The sequence below is a fragment of the Apteryx mantelli genome, chromosome 1 (assembly GCF_036417845.1).
Source record: "Apteryx mantelli isolate bAptMan1 chromosome 1, bAptMan1.hap1, whole genome shotgun sequence".
Lineage (NCBI taxonomy): Eukaryota > Metazoa > Chordata > Aves > Apterygiformes > Apterygidae > Apteryx > Apteryx mantelli.
Genome location: NC_089978.1, coordinates 160,043,203 through 160,068,718, shown reverse-complemented (window position 1 = coordinate 160,068,718; position 25,516 = coordinate 160,043,203). Strand labels below are relative to the sequence as shown.

The 25,516-nt window shown below is 47.8% G+C and overlaps 2 protein-coding genes across 2 annotated transcripts in view; one reads left to right on the top strand and one right to left on the bottom strand.

The window, feature by feature from the left end:
- Positions 1-2,408: 2,408 nt before the first annotated feature.
- ASCL1 (achaete-scute family bHLH transcription factor 1) lies at positions 2,409-6,086 on the bottom strand. The gene is made up of 2 exons (XM_067295658.1): positions 6,023-6,086; positions 2,409-3,698 (listed from the first exon to the last, which is right to left on the bottom strand). Exons 1-2 carry the CDS (start codon positions 6,084-6,086, stop codon positions 2,977-2,979), a joined length of 786 nt encoding a protein of 261 aa, XP_067151759.1. The 3' UTR covers positions 2,409-2,976.
- Positions 6,087-12,193: 6,107 nt separating this feature from the next.
- Positions 12,194-25,516, top strand: part of PAH (phenylalanine hydroxylase) — a 43,050-nt gene continuing 29,727 nt past the window's right edge. The window contains exons 1-2 of the mRNA XM_013947324.1: positions 12,194-12,235; positions 16,994-17,101. Of these exons, the coding sequence (XP_013802778.1) occupies positions 12,194-12,235; positions 16,994-17,101 (150 nt within the window). The remainder of the gene's footprint in view (positions 12,236-16,993; positions 17,102-25,516) is intronic.

Here is a 25,516-nt window from a genome sequence, read left to right as displayed (position 1 = left end):
GTGTGTGTTTTCTTTCTTTCTTTCTTTTGGGAGGGGGCTGAGGGGAAAAGAGAGGGAGGTAGTGAATTTCTGAGCCTGCCTTATACATTGTAGCGAACAACAGCGTAACTTTGCCTTTAGTTTAATGAGTCTGGATATTTACTATTCAGAAGTGAGCAAAAAAGAACACCTGTCTACACAAGGAAGAGAAATTTCGCCTTTGTAACAGAATGAAACATTATCCTAATGTTATATTCATAGCTATAAATTACTGGCTACACTTTCTTTGCATACCTTATCTATACACTTGCAAAAGTGGGTAAATAAAAGAGGAGATGCTTTAAAGGGAGAATGAATGGAGACATATAACGGTTATTATTTTCATAACTAAACATTAGTTTCACGATCCCTTAAAACAATCAGCGTTTGTGCTGAAGTAATGAGGTATTTCGTGACCCCAGTCCCCCTCCCGATTAAATCATATATTGATAATTTCAGGGGGTGGGGGGCGGAGACCAGGGCAAATGTATATGTATGTTTAAAGCAATGCAGAAAGGAATATACATCGCTATGTATACGTGTATATATGTATATGCATATATATACATACACACACATACGCATACATACACACACGCAGACGCACACACACACACACACACACACACACACACTTCTGCAGTGGTCCCTCAAAGTTTTCCCTCCTCTTTTTTTAAAATAGTGAATGCCTTGTAACTAGATGGTACGTTTGTATCTAAGCGGGCTGGATTTTTAACTCTATAAAACACATTGGCTCTCCCCGTTCTTTGTTGGGTTTTTGTAAGATGCATTTTGCGCTTTGCTTTCCGCTTGGCTTGGTGCACGCAAACTGAATTTGCAAGTGATGCAGGAACCAGGCAAAAAAGAGAAGCCGAATTCTGGTCACGTCCTTGCTAACTGACAACAAGCAGGCTAGCCAAAAAGGGGGGAAAAAAGAGTCCAATTTCTTTTTGAATCTTGGTAATTGGGTACTTTTACACGCAGATCACGCTATTTGGGTAGAATAACAAGCTTAGAAAGACCAGTGTCTCTGAGCCGCCACACATTTCTACTACGGCGCTTTATTTATTTATTTTATTTTATCTCCCTTCGCCTCTCGCTTCCCCTCTTCGCCCGACGATTTTATTTATCCAGCCGCTATCTTTGCAGAGGCAACAAAGTAGCCTTTTTTTTTTTTTTTTTTTTTTTTTTTTTTGTGAGGGAGGTGCACGTTTCCCCATATTTTTCCGCCCCGTGCGGTCAGAGATGTGGAGGACGGGGTCACAGCAGCGAAACGCGGCATGGAGCGCCCTCTTTTTAGGACTTCGTCTTTGGGGGAATTCTTGAATGTGCAGTGATTTCAGGAAGGACAATGCAATCATTAATCATCCCCTCGCCTTTTGATTTGGATACACATTTGCAACATAGAAGGGCAAGAAAACAATGGTGATACTGCTAGATCTTTGCATATTTATATAGAGATAAAGATATATATGTTACATCCATCAGATACAAACACTTCATAGGCAACTTATCTCTGGCATAACATCATTTAACATTTTGTCCTTACATTCATTGTTGTCAATGGCAGAAAAAAAATTACATGCAGCAGGCAGCTGATCATTTTAATTAAAAAAAGTTTTATTACGAAACTAGTTTGTATAAAACAGGGTTATACAGGACCTTTGTAAGTTTGTAATAAAACAGTAAGAAAAGGCAGTGGCATAAGGTTTTGTTTGTTTGTTTGTTTGCTTGTTTTGCTTTTTTTCCCCCCAAAAGGCAGCATATCAAAACAAATGGCTACCATTTTGCGTTTGGACAATAGCTGCATAAACTTTGTTCACTTTGAACATTGTTTAATAACATTATTAATACATTAACAAAGTTTCTATAAAGTAAGACACGTTGGTGCTAAAGTACATCTGGAGGAAATCCAAGTCCTTTACAAAACCACATACAAAAATGGCAGTTGTAAGATAATGTCGACTACACGTCTAAACATGAAGAGGTAATAAGCATTACATATTAAAAAAAGTATCAAGATATACACATTTTAAACCATTTGTACAAAACCTCTATAAATCTCTCTCTCTCTTATGTACAAAAATAGCTTAATATATCCCCAAACTGGTTAGGATAGATACAAATAGATTTTCTTATAATAAAAAAATTCACAAAAAAAGAGATTGGAAGCATTCTATGATGAAAACGAGAGGAAAAGCTCGGCGCAGGGGAGCGACAGGCACAGGGGGGACTCCGGGGCACTCTTTGAGTACAGCATAGCTTAACTTCAGAATCTCCACAAACATTAGGAAACTAACTTTGTCCACAGAGTAAGGAGCGCCAGTCTTTGAAGGGCTGAAGCGGCCAAGGGGGGCGGAGGGGAGCGGATTGGGGGTGGGGGTGGGGGTGTCTTTTCTAGCAGGAGAGAAGAAGCAGAAGGAAGAGCTCCTCGGCAGGTGGAGGGCAGGCAGTGCCCGGGACGGGACGGGGCGGGACGGGGTCCCCCACGCCGGGCCGCGGCGCGGGCTGCTTCCCTCGGGGCGCCCGCTCCGTCGCGCAGGTGCCGGCAGCGGCGCAGTCCGTGGCGGCCCGGGCACAGAGCACAGGCGGCGGCGGCGCTGGGGGGCGGCCGGCCCCTGCACGCCCCCGCGGCGCGCAGCGCCGTGCGCGGGGGCGCGCCCGCCCGCGGAGAGCCCATCCCGCACCGCCCTCCGACGGCGGGGTAGCGGGAAATGCAACAGTTTTGTGGGTTTTTTTTTTCCGGCGATACATAGTTTTTTTGTTTTTTTTTCCCCCCCCATTTGCAACTGCCCTGTAACAATAAAAAGAGAGAGGAGATCAGAGCCGCGCGGGGACCAGCGGAGGGAAGGAGCCGGCCGTAAGTACCCCGGGCTGCCCCCGCCCGACGCCCCCCGGCCTCGCCAGCCCCGCGGGCGCGCACCCACCTGCGGCGGGGGGGCCGCGGGCCGCCGGCGCTCAGAACCAGCTGGTGAAGTCAAGCAGCTCCTGCTCCTCGGGGCTGAGCGGGTCGTAGGAGCCCTCGTCGGAGGAGTAGGAGGAGACGGGGGAGCCCGCCATGGAGTTCATGTCGTGGGAGTAGCTGGGCGAGATGGTGGGCGAGAGCACGCCAGCCTGGAAGGCGGCGCTGACGGCGTCGTGCTCGTCCAGCAGCTGCTGTAGGGCGCGGATGTACTCGACGGCGGAGCGCAGCGTCTCCACCTTGCTCATCTTCTTGTTGGCGGCGCCGTTGGGGACGTGCTCCCGCAGCGTGGCGAAGCCCAGGTTCACCAGCTTCACGCGGTTGCGCTCCCGCTCGTTGCGCCGCGCCACGGCGGCCGGCTGCTGCTGCGGCAGGCTGTACCCGAAGCCGCTGAAGTTGAGCCGCCGCTTGCAGCGCATCAGCTCCGGCGAGGCCGAGCGCTGCCGCTTGGCGGCCCGCGGCGCCGCGGGCTTGGCCCCCGGCGAGGGCTGCCCGCCCGCCGGGCTCAGCTGCGGCGGCGGCGCCCCCGGCGGGGCGGCGGCGGCCACGGCGGCGGCGAAGAAGCAGGCGGGCTGCAGGAAGGGCGGCTGCCCGGCGCCGCTGGCCATCCCGGCGGGGCTGCCGCTGGCCGTGGGCGCTGGGGCGTCTGGCGAGGCGGCGGCGCCCGAGCGGCGGCCGGTGCCCCCCCACCCCCCTTCCCCACCCCACCGAGGGGAGGCTAGGAAAAAATGTCCCGGCGTTTAAAATGGGAAAAAAGGAGAGAGAGAAAAAAAAAAGGAGGGCAGGGGGGAAGAAGAAGGAAGGGGAAAAGGGGCCGCGGCAACAAAAGGGAGCGGGCGGCCGATGCGCGGCGGCGGGCGGCGGGGCGCGCAGGCGGCTCTGCCCACCCCCTCCTCTCTGCCTGCGCGCGGCGGGCTGCAGGGAGGCTCGTGGCGCTCGCGTGTGCGCAGCCTGCTTTGCAAAGCCCCTTTCGCAAAAAAGTGGCTGGGGATTGTGTCTCTTATAAGGGGCGGACGGGGCTCGCCCCCCCTTCCTCTCCTAGACACACACACACACACACGCGCGCGCGCGCCCGCGGACCCCCCCTTGCCCCCCCCCCCCAAACACTCTGCACCTTGCGCCGTCCACGCTCCCCTGCCTTTGCAGTCAGTGACCGCGGGCCGCGGAGTGCCGCCGCCTTTTCAACGCGGGGGGGAAAACACAACACACACACACACACACACACACACACACGCACACGCACACACACACGCCCGGAGGCTCCGGCACACACGCGCTGGCCCCGGCCCGGCTCCGCCTCCCCTCCCGCCCCCCCTTCCCCCCTCCCGGGGGCCCCCCTTCCCCTTCCCCACACCCGCCGCCCCCACCCCTCGCGGGTTTGTTGTTGCAAGTGCGTGCGCCCGGCGCGTGCCGCGCTCCCGGCCCTGAGCAAACACCCGCGCCGGGGCGCCGCGCGGGGGCGGGGGCGCGCCCGGCCCGGCCCGGCCCGGCCCGACGGGGAGGGGCGCCGCCCCGGCCCCGCGCAGCCCGGGAAAGGGATGGGGGGGGGCAGCGCGGGTGGGGGGCTCCCGGGGGAGGCCGGTGCCAAAGCGGCGGCTGGCTGCCGTCTGCGGAGAGGCGCTGCCCCGCGGCGCTGCTCGCCCCGCGGGTTGCGGCTCCGGTGCGGTGCGGTGGGGGGGAGCCCCGGGTTTGGGGCGAGGGAGAGGGGGCGCTCCCGGAGGGGCCGGGAGGCAGCCGGAGGTGCGGGAGGTGCGCGGCGCCGGGGCCCCGGCGGGCTGCACCGCGCCGCGGGGAAGCCCCAGCCGCACTCGCCTCCCGCCCGGAGGGCAGCGCCGGTGTGCTGAAACCGCTGGCCTGGATGCGGCCTCTGGGGTGGGCAGTGGGGCCGCGCCTGCCTGCGGGGAAAGCGGAGCCCTCACCAGTCCCGGCGGGACGTGGCGCGTGTGTGCGCGAAAAGTTTTCTTTTCCACCTGCGGGCCCGGGAACGGACGGTTTGTTCTGACCCTCGGGAAGCATCAGGATGCCTGGGAATAGTTCAGTATCTTACCAAGCGTGGCGGCGCTTAATTCCTCAACGTTTCAAGAGCCCTCCGCTCGGGGATCGTTTCTGTTACAGCGGCAGCCCGAAGCGGCGGCGCAGCGCGGAGCTGCGTGTGCTCGGCGCTGCAGCCGCGGGCCCCGGCGCGGCCCGGCGCGGCGGCGACCAGGGGAGGCGAGAGCAGGCGCCGGCTCCGAGGTCCGCGGCCGGGCTGATGTCTCTACTAGCCGCCGCAGGAGAAAGCTCCGGGCTGTGCAGAGCCGGGGGTCCCTTTGCTGCCCGAGCCCCCCCCCCCCCCCCCCCCGCCAGGGACGCCCCGTCCGGGCGGCTCCGAGCCCCGCTGCCTCCGCGGCGCCCCGCGGGTGCGGGCAGGCAGTGGCACCTCCGGGGAGGTTTCCCCGTGGTGGCTTTGGTCCCGGCCGCGGTGTCGGGAGGCCGAGGCTGGCCCCACGCGGGGTCCCACCGGCGTGGGCTGCTCCTCGTCCAGGGAGGAAAAAAGTCCCAGTTCAGGTTTCAGCGGAAGTGAGTGCAGAAATCAACCCTGCTCTTCTCCTGGCCTCAATTACAACAGCCTGGAGCTTTAGAGATCTCCTCATCCACCAGCACTGTGGATCCCCAATCCTGGCTGGGCCTGTGGCTTTAAAACAGTGATAAACAGCAATATTGTATGGCAGAAACTTAATATGCATCCATTAACTATTCTTTTAGTAATTTTTAACTTGATACCTTTTAATACCCACGTATGATGAAAAAAGGGAAGTAGGTCTGTCTGATCTAGCCTCTATCACACTATCTATTTCAGGGCCCTCTTCATCGATCACTGAGTTACCTTCTAGTTTTAAGCTTAACTGTCTCAGCGTATATGAAATATATTGAACTATTTTAGCCTATCCTACGCAGGACAACCAGACCTCAACACAATACATTTGTTATTATTCTCTGTATAGAGAGAATTATTCTGTTCAGTTGTAAGTCTTCCGGTTAATTCATTCAAGAACATCCCACGTCTGACATCAGAATTCTCTACACTGGAAGCAGTTGTTGCATCATCAGCTCCACGTTGTGGCATCACAGGAGTAAGAAAACAGTAATGAAAGAGCAATGCGAGCCACATCTCAGTGCTTCGGGAAGCGGTAACAGAGATCAGGAAATGAAATACCAAATTAATTGCAGCTCTGTAACCTATATATGTAGGTAAGAGTAATTCTTCTGGAGTAGACCACTCTCAAAACTGTCACGAAAACACCACAGTAGTGAAATTCCTTCCCCTTTTCCCAAATGGCAGAACGAGACCAGAATTTCTGGGTGCTTCCTTCTTGAAACTCAGAGGGCTTTGAACGACATATCTTAAAAAAGATGTGAGTCTCAGAGGTCATCGAGAATAACTCGCATGTAGTTTTGCCTCCATAACTCTGTACTTTCTGGGCTCCCTCTGGCTACCCTTTTCCTCCCCTTTGCCGAGCACTTCCCTCACCATCCACTACCACAGGGGCACAACCTCATCTCTCACATTGGCTAAGGTATTGCCCATTTTGCCAGCTTCTCGGGCCGCTCATTTTGTAGAATAAGGGATCCGTGGCTGCCAGATTTATAGATAACAAATATTGTTTCAAGGTGCCCCCCACCTCCATCTGCACATACGCACAATCCTGCACCTGCACTTTGAAATTCTTAATTCTAACATAGTGATAAATAGCCCTTGCCCTTTTCACTGGGCCCTTTTTCTTTTTTTTTTTAATCTTGAACTGCCATTATTTTATAGTGGCTTTTTTTGTGTGCCTAAATTGTAGCCACACTCACGAGGTCTTTTGAAGTCCTTGCTTTTTTTTTTTTTTTTTTAAACTTCGGTATGCTTTTTTTGCTCCTTTTCTTTTTTAAAGGCCATTTACGTTATGATTAAATGCGTCTTGGAAAAGCAGAACGAAAGTCGTTAATCTATATAGATCTTCAAAGAATCGATACATTCGGGACTTCTGTAGGATTTGTTACACTTCATTTTGTTACAGTAGGCAGCTCGTCTGGATTTGGGCACATGTGTTTCTCTCCCTCCCCTCGCCCCCCCCTTCTTCCAGCTTCCCCCCCAAGAGTGAAAATAAAGTAAAAGGTCTTTCATGGTAAACAAAACCAGCTTATTCTCCACATAGAACACATGAATAGCTGGAAAAAAAAAACTTACAATAAATGGTGCATTTTTTTCTCTGCTGGGTATAGCATTCAAGATCAGTCCAGTATTCAAGAAGCAGTCCATTTTTTGCTCAGCAAGAGAGTTTAGAAAAGAAGCGTGGGGTCTATTCAAGGATCTTTTCCCCCTTCACAATTGCTGGGCTTTATGAAACCTATCTTCCATGCCTTGTCAGAGTATTTCTGGGGACCAATTAGTGCTTTGTTGCAAGGCTTCTTTGCTGAATCTTTGAGCAGCAAGAAAAAGCTCTCTTGAGTCTCCCCTTATTTTGACTATTTCAGTCATTACTCAGTGTAATAATTAATATGACAACTGGACGCTGGAGTTTGTATAGAAACACCTCGGCTGCAGGAGAGAGCGTGCAGTGGGTGGTAACAAGCTACAGATCAGACCAAGAAGCCACACACACAAGAAGAAAAAAAAAAAAAAGAAAGAAAAAGCAGAGAGAGAGGGAGAGAGAGAGAATAATGAAGGAAAAGAAAGAGAGAAAGAATAAAGATAAATAAATAGTTGGCACAACCCGAAGAAACATAATACAGACTTGGAAGGGGAAAAAAAAAAGCAGTTAGGAGAAGGGGAGGGGGGACTCCAGAGACGTAAACTTTGAAACACTTTCTATATGCATAAAACTTCCAAAACTTTGCTACTCTCAGAACTCAGGAAAGCGATTTTTTTTTCCCCTGTCGACTATTCCTTAGGCTGGTTTTTTTTAAGGAGCATCTGCCTACGCTTTTGCATACTTGATGAACTTTGATGTCTCTTCCTAAGTGTCCCTTTAGAGAAGTAAGGTCTTCAAGTATTAAACCGTGAAGGTAAGTAATTATTGCTCATCCTGCCCAGGGTGGGTGGAGGCTCGCACTTGGGATAGCAAGTTTTGAGAGTTTCTTAGTGTTGTATCTTCTACAGGAGGAATAAAGTCTGTGCCCCAAACGAAGAAGTAAAAATGACATTTGACCGGGGACACTGCTGAATTCTTCTTGAAACGCGCCTGGAGATGAACACTCATCACTTTGGAGACATTTCTTGGGCCGCCAATTAGGGCATAATAAATAATTAGAGGTTTTAAGCGTATTAGATACAGCTCATGCTAATGAGCTACACCAGGTCTTGTGCTAACCTGAAGTGACAGTTTGCATATAAGGCTGCAAGAGGGAAAGAAGCCGCCGCGAAAGTCGCCCCCCCCCCCCAGCCCGCGGCGCCCTCTCCCGGCTGCTGCTTCCGCGGGTTTCCGCGGGTTCCCGCCGTGGCTCCGCGGCCGCTGCCGCGGGGACACAGTGCCACCTCCCGGCCAGCCCCCGGTCCGGCCCCTGCCCCCGCGGGTTTGGCGGAGGAGCCGCGTGAAGCCGCTCCGGGGAGGGCCATGAGGGTGCCCCGAAAGGCGTTTATCGGGGGGCTGCAGGAGGAGCGGGGGAGAGGCAGCCCGGCTCCGCAAGGGGAGGGCGATGTGCATTTACGGGAATTTTTTGCAATCGGGTTGTGTGTCCTGGGATGTGAGGAAACACAGCCTGGCTGGTGCTAATTGGAGAGCTACAGCACCCGGACACCTCCGGTAAATATGTACCCAGGAGTCATATTAGTAAGAGATCCCCCCCTCCCCCCACCCCCAAGATACTTACTGCATCTTGGTTTGGGAATTTTTCAGGAGCTTCGGTTTTCACTAGAGAAGCCTCTCCCCCCATCTCACCGCTCTCTCAAATTGCCTGGGACACCATGAACCAGCAGGAAAGGCAGCGAGCATCAGGCAGAGGATAGCCCCAGTTTCCTCATGTGGGCATGGATATTTCTGTCCAACTCCAAAAACATGGCAGCTTCGGGAAAGCTGCCTCTCTCTAAACACTGGCCAAAGGGAGGGGAGAGAAAGAGCAGTCTGAAAAGCAGCCAAAGTCCGTGGCCCTTTGAACCTACATCGTGCCGGCGCAGGGCACCAGCCAACTCACAGTGTGAAGAGCCCTCTTCCCAGTGGCTGAGCAGTACAGCTGAGGCTGTGTGTGTGTGTGTGTGTGTGTGCGCACCAAGCAGGTGTGTGTTACCAGGGGAAATGAGGTGTTTTTAGACCGAGGCAATGTCTGACACCAGCAAATATCCCAAGTGGTTGGAAGGAGTGGGGTCGCACTGCGCAGATATCTGAGGGGGAGCTTCACACAGGAGCAACAGAGTCCAATACTTGGGAGCTCACCCAGCGACCGGGAGCCAGACATGTGGGGCAACTTGAAACCCAAGAGGGAAAGCCCAGTTAGATTAGCAATGTTGCTGCAGTGGGGAGGACCCATGCTTCATATGCTGGACAAATACTTCAAAGAGGACAGGTAAGCGCAGGCAGCTTGCACTCTGAAATGGTCTCAAGGTAACCACTACTGATGCGACTGTGTGTTCATGCTGGTAATGGCACTGGAGTGATTCCTAGAGCAAAAGCTTGCCTACACACACACACACACACGCACGCACGCACGCACACATGCACACACGCACACACATGCACACACAAAGTTTCTTTGCTCCAGAACAAGAGGATTTGGGAATCTGTCCTGACAGGGAGCTTTGCTTCTCCCAGCCAGTGCCTTTTGCTACCAGGCCACCTCTGAAGGTCCAGGCTGAATAAGCAGAGAACTCCGTTCTGAAGGCCAGTGGCAACACACTGGTGATATTATTATGATTAGGTAGCAATAAGAGTAAGAGATAAGCTTGCAATATAAATAGAAAAAGCAGGGGTTGGAAGGAGTCAAAAATAGAGAATTACAAGGATTTGGCATGAGCAGTATTTTGTGAACCCAGTATTTTGCTTTGCCATTAGTGTCAGGGTAGACACAACAACAGAGGGCGTAACGCAGAAGAAAAGGGGAGGAGGGATGGAAGAAAGGAAAAAGACTAAATGCATGTAAAAGCCACAGAGAAGGAAAAAAGATGGGTCAAAGCTTGGTGAAAAGAGAAAGAAAGAAGAGTGAAAAGGAAGGCACAAACAAATAACACCTCCCCCCACACACACAGTTTATGACTTCGGATGCTACAGTTATTCTGGCCAGTCTTGGGCATGCATTTAAGCTTTTTAAAATCTAATTGAAAAAAGTACCAGGTAGAGAGGTACAGTGTGCATGGAAAGCAAACAGCAAACAAGAACAGTTGTTAGAAACAGTCTTATTCTGCACCAGGACTGTAATAATCAGTGCAACCACCATCCTCATCTCACTACTTTTAGCGCAAGACGTCCCTGGATGCCCCTGTTATGGATGTGCCTGTGTCAGGTGCTGTATGAACACAGGACACAAAATGTTGCTTCCCCTAATGAGCTTATTAGCTGAGCAGTTCAAAAACTGTAGTTTTTATGCTGCTGACAATGAATGAGGTTAACCTCCCTTTTCCCCTGCTGCCCATCCCTCTTTACCCCAACACGCTGCCGGGGTGTCAGCAAGGGCACAGGGTCATGGGTGTATTACATTGGCTGACCTGATAGCTCGTACCACAGGCTTGCTGTTCATTTGAGACAGTGATTTTCTACCTCTGGTTATAGTCACAGGATGGATGGACAGCAGGTGCTCTGAAGAAGATACATACTCACGCCCAAAGCATTGAGTCATTTTAGAAGCACATTATACAGAAGATAACTTCAGTGGGCTGGACTCTGACGGCGTTGTCATGGGGTTCAACATGGGTTTGGACTGAAATCACTGAAAGTGGCTCAGTTCAGTTCATCTACTGTGAGACTGAGGGGGTTTAGTAGCTACCAGATTTTGTAAGTACAGCTGATTCACAGTAACTCGTTAGAACTCACCAAACTGAATTAGCTCTTAAGCGTTCAGTAGAGCTTCCCTCAAGGCTGAAAGAACTGTAAAGAGACAATTCCCATGTAACATAGGAGTTATCTTCATCACTAAATATAGCAAGACTACCTGCCTTGACATGGCTTGTTTTAGTGTAGACTTCATCCTTTCTGGAAACAAGATAGGCCTTGACAATTTTTTTTTATTTTTAACCTGCTGTTTGATATTGGACTATGGCTTTCCATCATTCCCCCATCTCCTTTTGTGACTCTTTCCCAACCAAGCCTGGGCTGTTTTATACCAACCCCTTACCTTACCAGCACTTTTTGAATTCATTCACAACCCTCACTTCATATTCCCCTTGTTGTATTTTCCATGGCTAACATTACGTACAAGCTCATGCACGCTCTCTGCAATCCTTCTGCATCCTCCTGCCCTGTCCTCTCACTCTGATCCTTTCTTCCCTGCTCCTTTTCTTCCTTCCTGTGTCTTTCTTGATGTCCGAGTGTGAGATTCATGCAGCAAACTCTTGGCTCATGCCTCCTTTAAACTGGGCCTCTATCTCCAATGTCTGGCACATGGAGCTGTGTCTCCTGCTCTCTAACCTCTTGGATGCAGCCCAGAAGGCCTTGCTAAATGATAGGCTGCTGCCCTGTGCCACAGCCTTCCCCCATCGCAGAGCCTGCTGTGGCCCCATGGCTGGCATCCAAACAGCCCATCCTGGACAACAACTCATCTCCAACCACGTGGAGCAGGTCCTCACGGGAAATCCACCTGATGCTAACCCCTTGCACAGCCCAGGGCAAAGGCAGGGGGAAAGGCTTACTAAAAACAGACGAAGCATGGACACGCAGCGATGCAAACAGCGAACAAGGCTGCTTGGAAGGAGGAGGGCTGCTAATTCAAAGCATGCTGCTCATCCACGTTGGTCATGGAGGGAAACAATGTGCTGGAGCGCCTCTGCGTGCTGGAGGGGCTCAGCGGGGACGGCTGGCGTGGTGCAGCTGGCGCGGGTGCCAGCAGCGGGTGGGGGGCGGGTGGGGGGCGGGCAGGGAGAACGCCCCCTTGGCACCGCTGCCGGGGGCGGGAGTCACAGAAGGGGGGAAGGGGATGGCTTTGCCTTGTGTGCTCTGCTTTAAATACCTTTGCACAGAGCTCGGACTACCCCGGTAAGGTCAGAAGGCTTTGCTTGCAGTGGGAGAGGGGGCCTCAGTGCCTGGGCATTGCTGCCTTTGCACCATGGACGTGCAGCACTGCAAAATGAACGGTGACCCGCTGCAGGTAAGCTGTGGGGCCCGTGCACCCACTCCTTTTGAGTGGCCAGGTGGTGGTGGCTGCTTGCCTCCTGCCCCCCCCCTTCCCCCAGCACTTGCAGATCTTGCCCCACACAAGCAGCATGTCCTGAGGTGGGAGGAAACGATGCTCCCGTTTGGAAGCTTTGCGGTGCTTGGTTTCTACCGTTCTCTCTTTTGGCAGCCGGCATCCTGCTCTGTTGTTAATCGTGCTTGCAGATGTGCAGCACGAACAAAAATGAACATTGCAGTAGTGGAAGTGAAGGATAGGCAACAGAGCAGAATCAGGAGATCACTACAAATGTATTCATACATATATGGCAACTAGAAGAAGTAGCAGCAAAGACCAGCAGCTAATTAGAGGTCTCAAAACTTGTGTGACAGAAGAGGACTGTCTTCTTTTGTTAATGGAAAGCAACTGAAGTTATGCGCTCTTCTGGTGGAGATATTTGTTAAATTCTGGGACTTTGACATCTCCCCCTTTTTTAAGGTTTACTGACTTACTTTGAATGCTTTGCTTTGGAAAAGAGAGGGCAGCCTACTGAAGCCCATGCCTTTAAATTACAGGCACTATAGTTACTGCAGGAGTGAGTGACAGATACATAGCTTGAGGCCAGCATGGTTAATTATTAGGCCAAATTCTGCACGTATTTGTCCTATGTAATGCCACTGAAGCCAGATACAAACTGCAGAAGATGTGAAAAGATGATTTCTGTTTCTACCAGCTGTTTTAAGAGCAGAGCAGTCAAGGAAGCCTGGTTTCCTGCTGCTTTGTGTGCTGAGGCTGAACTCCCATGGAGATTCTCTAGGTCTTACCTTGCTACTTTTTAATGTTGTTTAATTGTTTGGTCCCAATGGGTCTGTGGGAGCTGAGCATCCAAATGCCTTAAGAAATTGGACTTTAAATGACTTAGAAACTATGCCGTTTTCAGATGTAACTGAAGATCCTTATTTTCTTTGAAATAGATTTTTTCCATTTTTTCCCCCTGTTATTTTGTAGCTCTAGTAAGACTGGAATTTAACACGGATAGGTGAAATTTTAGTTTAACTGAAACTGCAGGCAAAACTTCCTCTGGCTTCAACAGGTTGGAATTCCCTCAGAAGGGCTCTACTTAAAAAGCTCAGAAATGGATTAGAAGGTTGACATGTCTGTGTTATGAATCTCCAATTCTGGCACAAGTGTCAGAGAGGCAATATCAATCTCTGTGACACATAGTTAATTAAAAATGAAGATATGCATGGCATTCAGGCAAACCTGTCCTTGCATTTGCATACCACCTATGTATGAGATTGTACTAAGTCCAGAAATGGACCTTATTTTACTCCCTGGTCAACTGGTTCTTATTTTGCTCTCTGAAAAAGACAGAGCTGGAAGAAAATTAGAGCTTAATTTATTCCAGGCTACATTTATAAATCACATATACAAATCATACAGGCAATATTTCAATGACAATGAAACAATTTGTTTAACTCTTAATCATAATCACAGTAGTAATAGTCAAAAGAACTGTTCCAAAGTTGCAATTTCTCTCTATTTAAGAGTTTGGAAGACAAGAAATTAGAATTAGGATTTAGAATGGGTAAACTATGATCAACAGTTTAAAAAAATACACATGCTTACTCCAAAAGGCTCAACAATATATGTGAGCACCTGTGTAAGATTGATGTATATTGCCTCCAGTGTGTATTGATGTATATTGCCTCCATGTGTATTGATAGGATCTTGGGACTGGTCAGGAAAATAATCATTTTACTCTTTTTTCCTCTTGCGATGAAACAGCATTCAAGCCTTCACCTCTGTGGACAGACTCAGGCTTGGAATAACTTTTGTGCCTTCCAGCAAGCTGGCTTCATATGCCTATATGCAAAAAGTTAAGCAAGTATCACTGTGTTTGCAGGATTAGTGTCTAGTCTCTACTGCAATGTCTATTACTTTTAAGGAACAACATAAACCAGTTTAGAAGAGCAGAAAAATGAATGAGAACAGACTAGAAATGCCTGGTCTTAACGCATCAAGGCTGGGGACTAATATGAATCTGTCTGGGTTTGAAAGAAGGTTTTCAAGGCCTTCGTGGGCAATCACATGGTCTAAAGAGCTCAGTTAACATCAAAACTAGTTTGCAGGGCTTGAACCTTGGACTATATCCTCTGCAGGTGTCCAAACCATGAATTCTTCTTTTGTCAGACAGATTCAAGTCAACCTTCCATAGAAGTTGGTCTCTCAGACAAGTGTTAGAAAGAGAATTTTAATTACATAATAGCCTGCTTTTTTAAACATTTTCAGTGCAGACTACGAAAACCAAATTCTTGGTCCATCTGGCAGACACTAGTGTAATACAGCTTTGCTGTTAAGGTCAGTTTTGTTTGTGGTGGGGGAAAACAGCACATCAAAGCCATGCAAAGCCAGTATTTCAGATGACTCTGACTACACTATCCTAAGATTTCCACACTACTGACATTTGTTTTGCATTTTGATAGACTTGTGTGTTTTCTCTCACGGTTCCTTCAGGTATAAATGGCTTTTGTTAGCCAGCTGCCACACCATGCCACACCTTGACTACTTGACTGCTTTTCCTCTTGGTCCCCACTAGCTAGGATCTGGTCTGGATCCCTAGTTGGGTGAGAGACTTCAGGGGATGGAGAGATACTGCAGGCAGCGAGTGTGACAGTTGAAGGGGTGACTATTTTCCCTCTAGTGCATAAAACCAATGTTGGGGGACAGTGTGCAGAGTAGGAGTTATGCTTCTCTCAGCTTCACCTTTTCAGTGTCTCCCTTTCCAACAGACTTCTTGGACATGCAGGAAGCCAACACTTGTGTCCTCTTGGTCTCTAGTTTGGGTGACTACATTGAGCTGTCATTACAACCCAGCGTCCCTCCTTTTGCTGCAGAAGCTGTATCCAGATCGCTATATCTCTGTGTGGTCTTGCTAGATGCTATCAGAAGACCAGCAAGCACCAGTTTTCTGTCTTTTCCCTAATGGTGCCTACACAAGGCTTTGAAATCTCAGTGGCGCACTACTGCTTCTTATTAGTGGTACAGCAATGCCTGGGAGCCTTAGGCGTATGTTGTTGGGCGCTGCACAGGCACAAAACAGAAACACTCACTGCTGCACCAGAGAGCATACAGGCTGCATTAGGGAGCTCCCCACTGCAGTTCCCACGAGAGATTCCCCAGAAGGATAGAGACCGTTTGGGTAATTTGTGTGGCCTTTAGGAAATGGAGCCAGGTAGAAAAATCTGTTGTCAATCTCTGGCAATGAATGGTCAGGTTAACAGCAGCCCAAAAGACAGCCTGAAGAATCAACAATCATTTAATTTTCAAAAGAAAGCAGTTCTGTACAGCTCTGCCTCAGAAAATGCAGTCCCACCAAGAGCCTTATGGCTTCAGGGTATATGGGTTTGATTATTAATCCTTCTGCTACAAAGACTGCCTTTGCTATTTCTAAGGACAATATTCTGGAGCTGAGATGCTTTATACGCTGATTTGTATGTTAAATTTAGCAGTAGCCATGGTGAGGACAGGTTCTGACTGAAAATACCATTCTTAATAAAGAGAAATCAAAAGGATGGATTCCTTGATTCAGTCCTTGGCCTGGGACTTGTTACATCAATACCCATCTTTGTTGCAGATGCCCTGTCTGATTTTTGAAATACTGGGCAAAGGTGATTTGCTCAGTGCCCATAGGTGTTAAAAAATGCAAATAAGGCCTTGATGTGACTTCCAAACATTTGTAACAGTTGGGCATCAAATCCACTCTGACGTTGATAAGAGTTAAGCTCTTCTTCAAAATCTCTGTGGGCACTTTCCAGCATGTTAGGTATCCAAATAGTTTTGAAAATCTGGCCCCACTCCATGACTCAGTTTCCTGCTTCTTAAAAAAGGGAAATAGCTCTTACCTGCATCACAAAGGTTTTGTGAGAAGAAACACATGTATTGAGACATGCTAAGGCATTCTGGTAATGCAAACCATGGCAGTAATTAAAATAAACATTCCCCTTGCTTGGGAATACTAGAAATTGTGCTTTGGGATTTGCACAGCAGAAAATCAGTAAGAGTCAGGAACAAATATAAATGAAAACACGTCTTGTCATAACTGAGTCTTTACTCAATGTGTGTTTTACAGAAGATTTTAACATTTGCTTCAACATTTTCCCATGCTTGTGGTTTTGTGTTCTTATTTTTGTTTTTAAAGTACCTCCCACACCCCTTGCATGAACATCACCTCTTCTGTGCTACCTGGAAGGCACAAGCAGAACTGAAGCGAAATGTAGGTGATATCCTGCATCTCTGCACAGAACTAGTTTATATTGCTCTGCTTAATCCTGAGCATTAATGAAAAGAAAACCTAAGGGAAGGTCTTTTCACTGTAGGTAAAACTGAAGTACCCTAATGATGCCAATCTTCCCTGAGCTCAGTATAGTTGAGAGGTGAAGTGGGGCAAAAATGGTATTAGATTATTTTCCTACCTTCCTCCCACAATGGGTTCTAGGATGAAGGGAGGGATGTTGTTTTTCTACCACCATAAGTCAGAGCAGCCCCAGGGCTGCTTTACTTATTCTGGCAACAACAGTTGCCTTGATTCTGCCTTAGCTTGTCTTTTTGCTGGGGTAGATCTCAGGTACCTGCTTAAAATAACTTTATATCCTCTTTACATTATTGATGTAATGCAAAAGGGAAGTGGAGCAAAACAACACTGATTTCTGGGGTGAATTTAAAGAAGTTTTTTTTCCCCCCTTTTTTTTTCAGGAATCTATGTACATTGAGGAACATGCAAATAGAAGTGGTGTGATTTCTTTGATTTTCTCTCTGAAAGAAGAAGTTGGGGCATTGGCTAAAGTTCTTCGTACATTTGAGGTAAATATTTTTCTTTAGGAGACCTGACTGTGTCCTTGCATTTTTACTTTGCAGCAACATTTGTTCAGGGTGTTTAGGGTTACATTTGAAATTCCATTTCATTGCCAAAATGGGGGAAAGCAGCATGCATTTCTTTTTCTGGGCTTAAAATTATTTAAAGTTCTGGAGCAGAAGTGGTCTTTTAAAGTTAAAAGTTCAATTTAAAACTTCTAATTTAAAACCTCCATCTTTAACTGGTGTGAGAGTGAAAAAAGTGCATTTTCTCCTTTTCAAAAGTAAGTATTCTGCTGCACCTACTACCATAAGAGGGAGAAGTGAGTCGGGCCGTAGACTGATACATGTCTGATATCAGTGTCTGTATACATATTACAGAAAGGCAAATGTAACCTGCATGTCAACCATGTGACTCCCAGAGCACATGTTGCATGAAGCAATTCTCCTGGGGGGGCTACTGTCCTCTTAGGCCTTTTCCACCTCAATAAATCTGATATGTATAAGCTCATCACCTCCTACCACTAGTACTTCTACAAAGGGAGTACAGGCACAGGTGAAAAAGCATCAGAATGGCAGCATTTTTCACTTTTTTCACAGTTCATGACTCCTTTAAGAAACTCAGCAACTTTTACTGACTGATTTGGAAAGCTTTTGGGGAAACAAGGAGCCATTTACCTTTAAGGGCATTGCGTGACTATTTATTCATGCAGAAATATTTCCCAGATGTCATGGACGGTGTTTAAAAAGCATGAAACCCTCGCAATTCAGGATAGTTATGTTGCAACACATACAGCTGTGTACTCTGTGCTCCCAAGCAAATCCACTTTGTTATATCGGTTTTTGAACATTTTTTTAAGAACATCAACATGTGATAGTTGTGCCCATAAGCAATTCTTTCTATAGAACACTGTAATAAGTTGTGGCCTGCATATTTTCCATTTGCAAATTGAATTGACTAGTAAATGAAAGGGTTGTGTGGTGTTAGCACAAATGAAAAATAATTATAAGTCATAGGACATATTTGATTCATTAAGATGAAGGGAAATTTATACCAACAGCAGAGCTAGTCTAAATTTGTGAATTGACCACTGTAATACAATCCTGCAAAATTTCCATATGTCAGCAATGCGTATATCTATAAGTGAACTAAGGAGGCCTGTTGATATTCTCTGGTTAAATGCATTACTGTTCACTAAACAAGTTATTATCACCTTTAAGAACAATCTACAAGGAAGCTAGTGTATGAAGGAGAGAAGTAGACACTTCCAGGATGTGCTTCTTCTTGCTCTAAAACAGATACCTGAACTAGGTGGGCTGAATGTGGTTCTCTCCAGTGCCTCTAAAGGTGACCTAGGGGACGGTAGCTCAGACGAAGACGTGTTGGCTGGGTTTGTCTCCATCCCAACAAAGCAGATTCTTTCTATGCAAACTTGCCATCTCCCACAGCACCAAGGCTTGATAAGAGACCTGGCATGCATACACTCATGCTAGTTTTGCATGCTGTTGGAAACATAACAGGGAAATAAAAAGGGCATCTGGAGGAAAGAGATTTGCTGAGTCTGACCTGCAGCTTTAGCTCCTCAGGGCTGTCTCATGCACATTGGGCTGGGTAAGCCAGAGCAGCCCTTGGGCTGTTCTTGTTCAGCAGAGAGGAAGTCCCCCTGCATACAGCAGCCTAAATCATGGGCCTGCACAGCTGAGATAACCTCCACCTTGCCCACCTAGGCCATAATCATGGAGACTGAGAGGCACACACTTTGTGCTCAGTGACATCCTCAGCACAGAGATGTGGAAGTTAATGAGATCCAGGTGATGCCCTGTTGGCTGTGAAAATAGGAGAAGGATGGGACAGCAAGGAAGATGTCCCCCTTCTCCTCCACTGCTGCTGCTTTGCTGGTGGGTCCAGCAGTCATGTCTTCTGGGACTCTGCCTGCTTTGCTGCCCTCAGTAGTCTGCTGCCCATTGCAACTGCCTTTGCCAATGCCTAGAGCCATCACTGGCCAAAAGAGTAGTTTTTTCCCCTGTTTTGTATCCCTTCCCTGCTTGATAAAAATCAGCTGTGATACTCAGGTTAGCTATAGCTTATTTGGTCTACACCATCTGTTGCTGGGCTCCCTTGAGCAGGTAGACAACTCATCTTCTCCCCGGACTTTCTGTCTGCTGCGTCACCCTGGCCCAGGGTGGGAGAAGGACAGTGAGATCTTCTCAGAGGATACTGCACATGGAAGAAGTGTGGGGGTGGCTGTTCTGGCTGTTGGTGCCTCACTCAGCCACATGAAGTAGGATAAAGGAAAACACAAAAGCCACGAAATATGATCAGACTGTGCCCTGGAGCTGAAGCAATGCTCCAGCAGCTGATCCTTGCTGAGTGTTGTACTTCACGGAACCATTCTCACTGTGGCTGGATGGCCAAGTGTGATGGGTTCAGAGCTCCTCTGTGGTAACTTACTAATGCCAAATGCTGGCCTAATTTTTTTAGGTGTTCTCCGGGTAATTGCACTCCTTTAAATCAACACATGACTGTGTGGAAACACAGGCAGAAAGTGTGTCTCAAGCCTCTCCTCCTCCCAGCTAGCACTTGGAAGTTATTAAAGGACCATGCCTCCAGCACTGGCTTTGAGGATTTTGCCTTTTCTCTGGCCAACCTATAAAACTATTTTGGACCATGAAGGGGTGAGGCAGGGGATTAAAAGAGCTGTAAATATGAAAGTCTTGAAAATAAATTCTCTCTCAAGAGAGGGAAGAAAGCATGGAAGCAAGATCCAGATGGAGACACAGGGACTTGAGGGGTTACCTAATGAAATGAGAGCTCACAAGGTGCTGTCAGCAGCTGGCCTATTTTTCAGTAAAATAAATGTCCATATGGATGTTCATCCTTTCCTTTGTTTAACAGTGGGACCACCTGAAGTGGATGTTGAACACCTCTGTAGACATGGTCTGGGTTTTCTTTTGAAGACAGAAAGACTTTCAGCTTGAAGAGCTACATAAGTCTCTCTTCAAATATGTGCCTGTCCCTCTGAGGGTGCAGCCCCTCTTTCATACAGACCACTTCAGGTGTGGGGAGTCCTTTCCCATTCTCATACACAGAAATGAGCAGCTCTCAGGAAAAGCCCCAAATGCCAGACCCCAGCAAACTCCTAAGCTCTTCTGCCCCCTTGACCCTTGTCTCCCTTACATTTTGTAAATCCCCACAGAGCGGCAGCCTGAAGGACTCCGGCCCAGCCAAGCTCCTCCTGGGCCGCTCTGCACCCAGGGCTGCTGTATGCTGGTGCCTGACCACGTGGCCCCATGCCAGCCCGTCTCCACCTTCCCTGCAGAGAGAGCAAATGTCCACAGAGCCAGACTTGTACGCTGGGATATGCTGTAACAGCAGCTCAGCCATGCCCCACACCAAGCAAATAGTTAATACTGGATCCAGTTTGCTTCCACACTAGCTACTCTGTGTGTATACCAGGATGTGGTAAAGATTCTCTTTTTGCTTAAATGGTCAAAAACAGTTATTTTCACTTCAAAAGCCTCTTTGTACATAATCTTTATTCCTCCCTGCTTGCATGCAGCTTCCCTGTGGGTCTGCTTGGGCAACCCCTCTTGCCTCATTGCAGGCTTGAGGGTGGCCACAGAGATGCATAAACTCACCAACAGAGTCTTTTCACTGACTTCATTTTAATAGGACCCCCTGTACAGTATGGCATTGCTTGGTGCAGCCATATGCTGCATATCTGGCTCATGCTATTGCAGAAGATAGCTAGGAAGCCAAAACCAGAATAAATATCTCAGTCTGAAGCAGAACATCACACATAGGCAAAATACTACACTTAAAATCAGGGAGCTAGAATAGTTACTGTGGAGTTATGCTTCTTTTTTAGTTTACTGGACAAAACAGAAAGGTACAACGTATAAGTTCAGGTCAAAAAAAGGCCTTTCAGGCTTCTTATCAAAACTGAAAAAGCAAAACAGATCATTTGAGGGTCAAACCAAATGTTATAGTTGACCTGTTTACTTTCTCTGCAGTGTTATAAGCCTATTTCAAATGTTTTTCCCTTTAAAAAGCACGAGATTACTTTTTTAAACAACAACAAAACTTCCATTCTGAAAGAGAAAAAGTAAAAAAAGTCAAAAGAATGGTTGGCATTTCCAAAATTAAATTCATTATTAAAAATATCAGAATGAAACATTCCAACTTTTAAATAGGCTTATTTTTAAATGACATTTTTTAATCTGAATTTGTAAATACGTGAATCTGCTCTGAAGTCCTTTCCTTGATAGATTTACAAACAGTAGAAAACAGAGCTGTAGTATGCAGCAAACATTGGGTTGGAAAAGGTTACAAGTTTGCTCATCCCACTCTTGGACAGGAACCTTCCATGTTCTCTTCACTAGTGTGACTTTCCGAAATACAGAGCAGGACTTCAGTACAAGGTCCAGCTTTTTATGGTGTTACTCGCAGTGCGTAGCCCTCTAGCTCACAAGCATGGTTTGTATGGTCCTGCTCCTAGAGTAAGTTACTACTCCACGTGAGGACTGACTGGGACTAACAGGCTACACTAAATGAGACCCCATGCTTTCAGAGCCAGCAAAGATGACTGTGCCTTTTTTCTGTTTAGGAGTTTACTTTATTCAACAGAAAGTCCAGAGTGCCTGTTATCTCTGTGGCCATTGGGGAGGTATTGGCTCTGCAGCATTTTGGGCTGTTTCCAAATCAGGAGAAGTGGGCAGTCACTTTGGCCAGGGTACATTTCCACAGTATTTGGCTCTGCTGCAGGCTGCACAACCAGGGGCTGTGGAGGGGTGTTTGCACTGATAGGTGACCAGGCCTAGTATGCCTCTTCTAATGAACTTTTTTCCACCACAGCATGCCTATGCACAGCTACAACCCTTCTTTATAACACTTGAGCTCAGTGCTCCAAAGTACTGTTTTCATAAAATAGTGTAGGCTTAGAAGTGGCTTTTCACACCCAGATAGATAGAAACTGGGGGAGAGCCCTTTAGGCTCAGCTTCTGCCTTTGCCCTAGGATGTGAAGAGGGGCAGCAGGCTGGAACGCAAATTGCTGCTTTCCTGGGGATCATGTACTCCTCATTCTGCCTTCCTCCCGAGCAAGTTTGCAGTTAATCTAGCACATCATCCCCCCTCTCATGCTCAAGCCCTAGAGTTGTGATTGTATGGAAATTACTCACCTGCCTTGCAGCATAAGGAGCTTGTGCAAAGGGCTACTGTCCTGAAGGGATATGTGTTGGTTTGGGCTGCAGACATGCTGAGTTCCCCTCCTTCCAGGGCTAGGAGAGTGGGGCTCCTTGGTCCAGTGACACAACATGATTTTAAGGGGAGGAGGGCCTTCTTGCCAAGTACTTCGGCAGTGCCTAGCAAAACAGGACCCTCATCCCAATCTGAGCTAAAAGGTATTACTGGCATTATCATAAAGTGATAATATGGTAATACAGGGAGATAATTCTGTTCATCCCATACCTCATGTTTCTTGGTTGTATGGTGTTGAATGCCTTGTATCAAACTTTGTGGCTGAGGCTCTGGCCCGTAGATACAGTTAGGCTTGTACTTGGGAGCAGAAGTGCTCGGTGACTGATACAGATTGCTCAAGGGCCATCTGCTCTTGGGGGGTCATTCACTGCAAGGGGCCTCCACTGGGTCCCTGCTAGAAGAGACTTTTGCCTCAGGGAGCTTGTCACATGAGAAAGACATTGCAAAGGATGGGGAATCTCCATCTTCAGCCAAGAAGCAGATCCTCAGACAGTAAAGCTGAACAACGTGCCCACCTTGGCCTTCACTTTGGGAAACCGTGACTGAAAACATTACTGCAACTTCCTAACTTCCCTGATTCCCCATGAAAACTAGGTACAGAGTTTCTATTTGTGCTTCTGAAAGTCTCCTCTTTCAGGAAGTACTGAACTAACCTGCGGTAAGGGTTAAGAGAACACATCATTTTTTTGTATCAGGAAAGTGCAAGTAAATCCTTGTTCTGGGAGATTTCACTCAAGTTCTCACTAAATGTTCATTAACTGCGTAACAATGTTGTTGCCATTTCTTCATCTGGTAACAATGCAGGACCTCCTGATGAAGCCAAACTTACTTAATGACAACAGTCATGAAAACAAGTTGCAGATGGATTTCACAGCTGTCCTTAGTTTTAGCAACCATATACAGGAGCATTTAGTAATGGGTAGACAGAAGGACATGTAAACACCTTGGGAAGCAGTAGCCAATAAGACTTCCAGAAAGTACCAGGCGCCGCTCAACGCTTACCCGTGGATCTGTGAAAACATAACTTCTCCAATGATCAGGTCATTGAGCTGTCCAAGGGAAAGACCAACTTCTGCTGCCAGTGCCCTCTGCAAGACTGTTGATATAGCTCATCAACAGGCTGGCTTGATTCCCTCATCTACAGCTGCTGCAGGAGAAAGCTTGGTCAGGAGGGCAGTCTAGTTAGAAAAACGTGTTAGGTGCTGGACCTGCTTCGAGACCTACATGACATGGGAGCAACTCACAGGCACCAGATGCTCCCCGTGAGAGAAGCGGCGAACATCTTTGCATCTGCTGTGGGGCTGGGGGATGTGCTCCTGGAGCTGCTAGCCCAAAGGAGCTTGTGTTTCGGGAGGAGGTGGTCTGCAATTCCCATACCTGTTTGGCCCCCATGCTCTGTGGGAGGACAGAGTGTGGCAGGAGCAGAAGAGAAGGGTGGAGACAGGGCATGGACTGAGGTGTCATTTTGGCATGCTTGGATGTGCAGTGGAAGAAGCGGAGAAGGAGGAGCGCAGAGCAGTGTACAGACTGCGAGAAAAATGGAGTGAGGTGGGGGCTGGTGGGAAACTGAGGCAGTGCTGACTGCAACAGGGAGCCAAGGCTGAGGTCCAGAGATGTGGGCAAAAGGCAGGCAGAGAGAAAGGCATCCTTCCCCTGTGCCCACTATTGCCTCTGGCGTAAATTGATGTCCCCACTGCTAACTCCCACCACTCAAAAATCAGGAAGTTAAACAAAACTTCATTTTGACTTCATTTTTGACCTCTGAGAATGTGTCTTGAGACTTCTTTCTGTAGTGGGGAGTGATAGAGATACAGTTAATTTGGGTATTTAAATAAAGAAAGCTGAGATCTTTCAACCCTGGGAGCAGAGGTTTTAAAAAAATCAAGGAATTTGGAGTGATTTCTGCTAAATTCAAGGGATCTGGCAATACAGTTCCCTGTGATCTGTTACATCTTGAAACCAAACGCTTTCTTCAGTCTTCAAGGTAGATTCTATTCTAATTTGATAGCGCATGCCAACAAATATATTAGAAACAGCCAAATGCATTGCTTTGAAATAATGCAAAGTGAATAGCTACACCTCCTCTACCAACACAGAAGCACTCCAGCTTCAGGAGTGCTTCACTCCAGGTAAGCAGTTGTATCAGGAAACGTGTCCATGTACTAAAGACTCATCCTTTATGCTGGCCATAAACCTGAGGAGAAACAGGGATGCACCTACCTGCTACAGGTTCTTCGCAGTTGCAGTGGATGATGGGGCTAATTCAACAAGGGCACTTTTTATCTCAAGCGATGGGCTCAGTTGATTCCTACCAGCTCTAAAATAGGAAAGGCAGAAGAAACCAGTGTTAACGGTCCAGAAGTGGAATTAAACCCAAAACGTTCAACAACCCAGATCTTCCAAAACCAGGAGTTATGTTCCATCAACACAAATTAGCTTTCAAAACTGCTTAAAATAAAACAAGTAAACCAAACAATTCCCCCAATCCCCTTTCTCAGGTAATCATTTGCCTCCAGAAGGTGGAGCTTTAAATGAAGCATCAGCTGCTGTGAGAAACGTGATGCAACTGAAAGATTTGACAACACTGTGAATGCAAAAAGGTTTTGATCAATATGAAACTATGAAGATGAAACACTAGATGGAGTAGTTGGACCAGGATGAAATTTGGATTTGTAAAGCAATTCTTGTAACAGAGCCACTGTAAATATTTTGAAATCAGGGGCTTATTAGCAATGCACAGCATATGAAAGCATGTTTCTACAAGGCTGTCAGTTCAGGGACTTTTATTTATACAGCTGAATTCCTGCTTCAAAAAGAGTCACCAGAAGGGTTCTCCCTTCAGCTTCTTGCCACAAGGTCCTGAAGCCCTCAGCACAAAGAGAGAATGGGTTTGCTTTGCACGCTGCCGAACTGCAGGCACCTCTTGAATAAACAGCAAAAATTGCTTCACACTGTGCAGAAATCTGTTCTGCTGCATCCCAGTAGATGTAAGAAGGGAAGTGAACCACTCCGTGGTTTCCTTTCTCCCTCTTTTTCTTCCTTTTTCCTTTTCTCTCAGGTTGCGGAGGTACTTCTGGAGTCATTGCTGCCTTAAACATGTCTTGTGCCCACCTCCCAGCTTGTCTGTTCATTCCCAGTCCCTGCACCATCCCCTCCACTTTGTGGG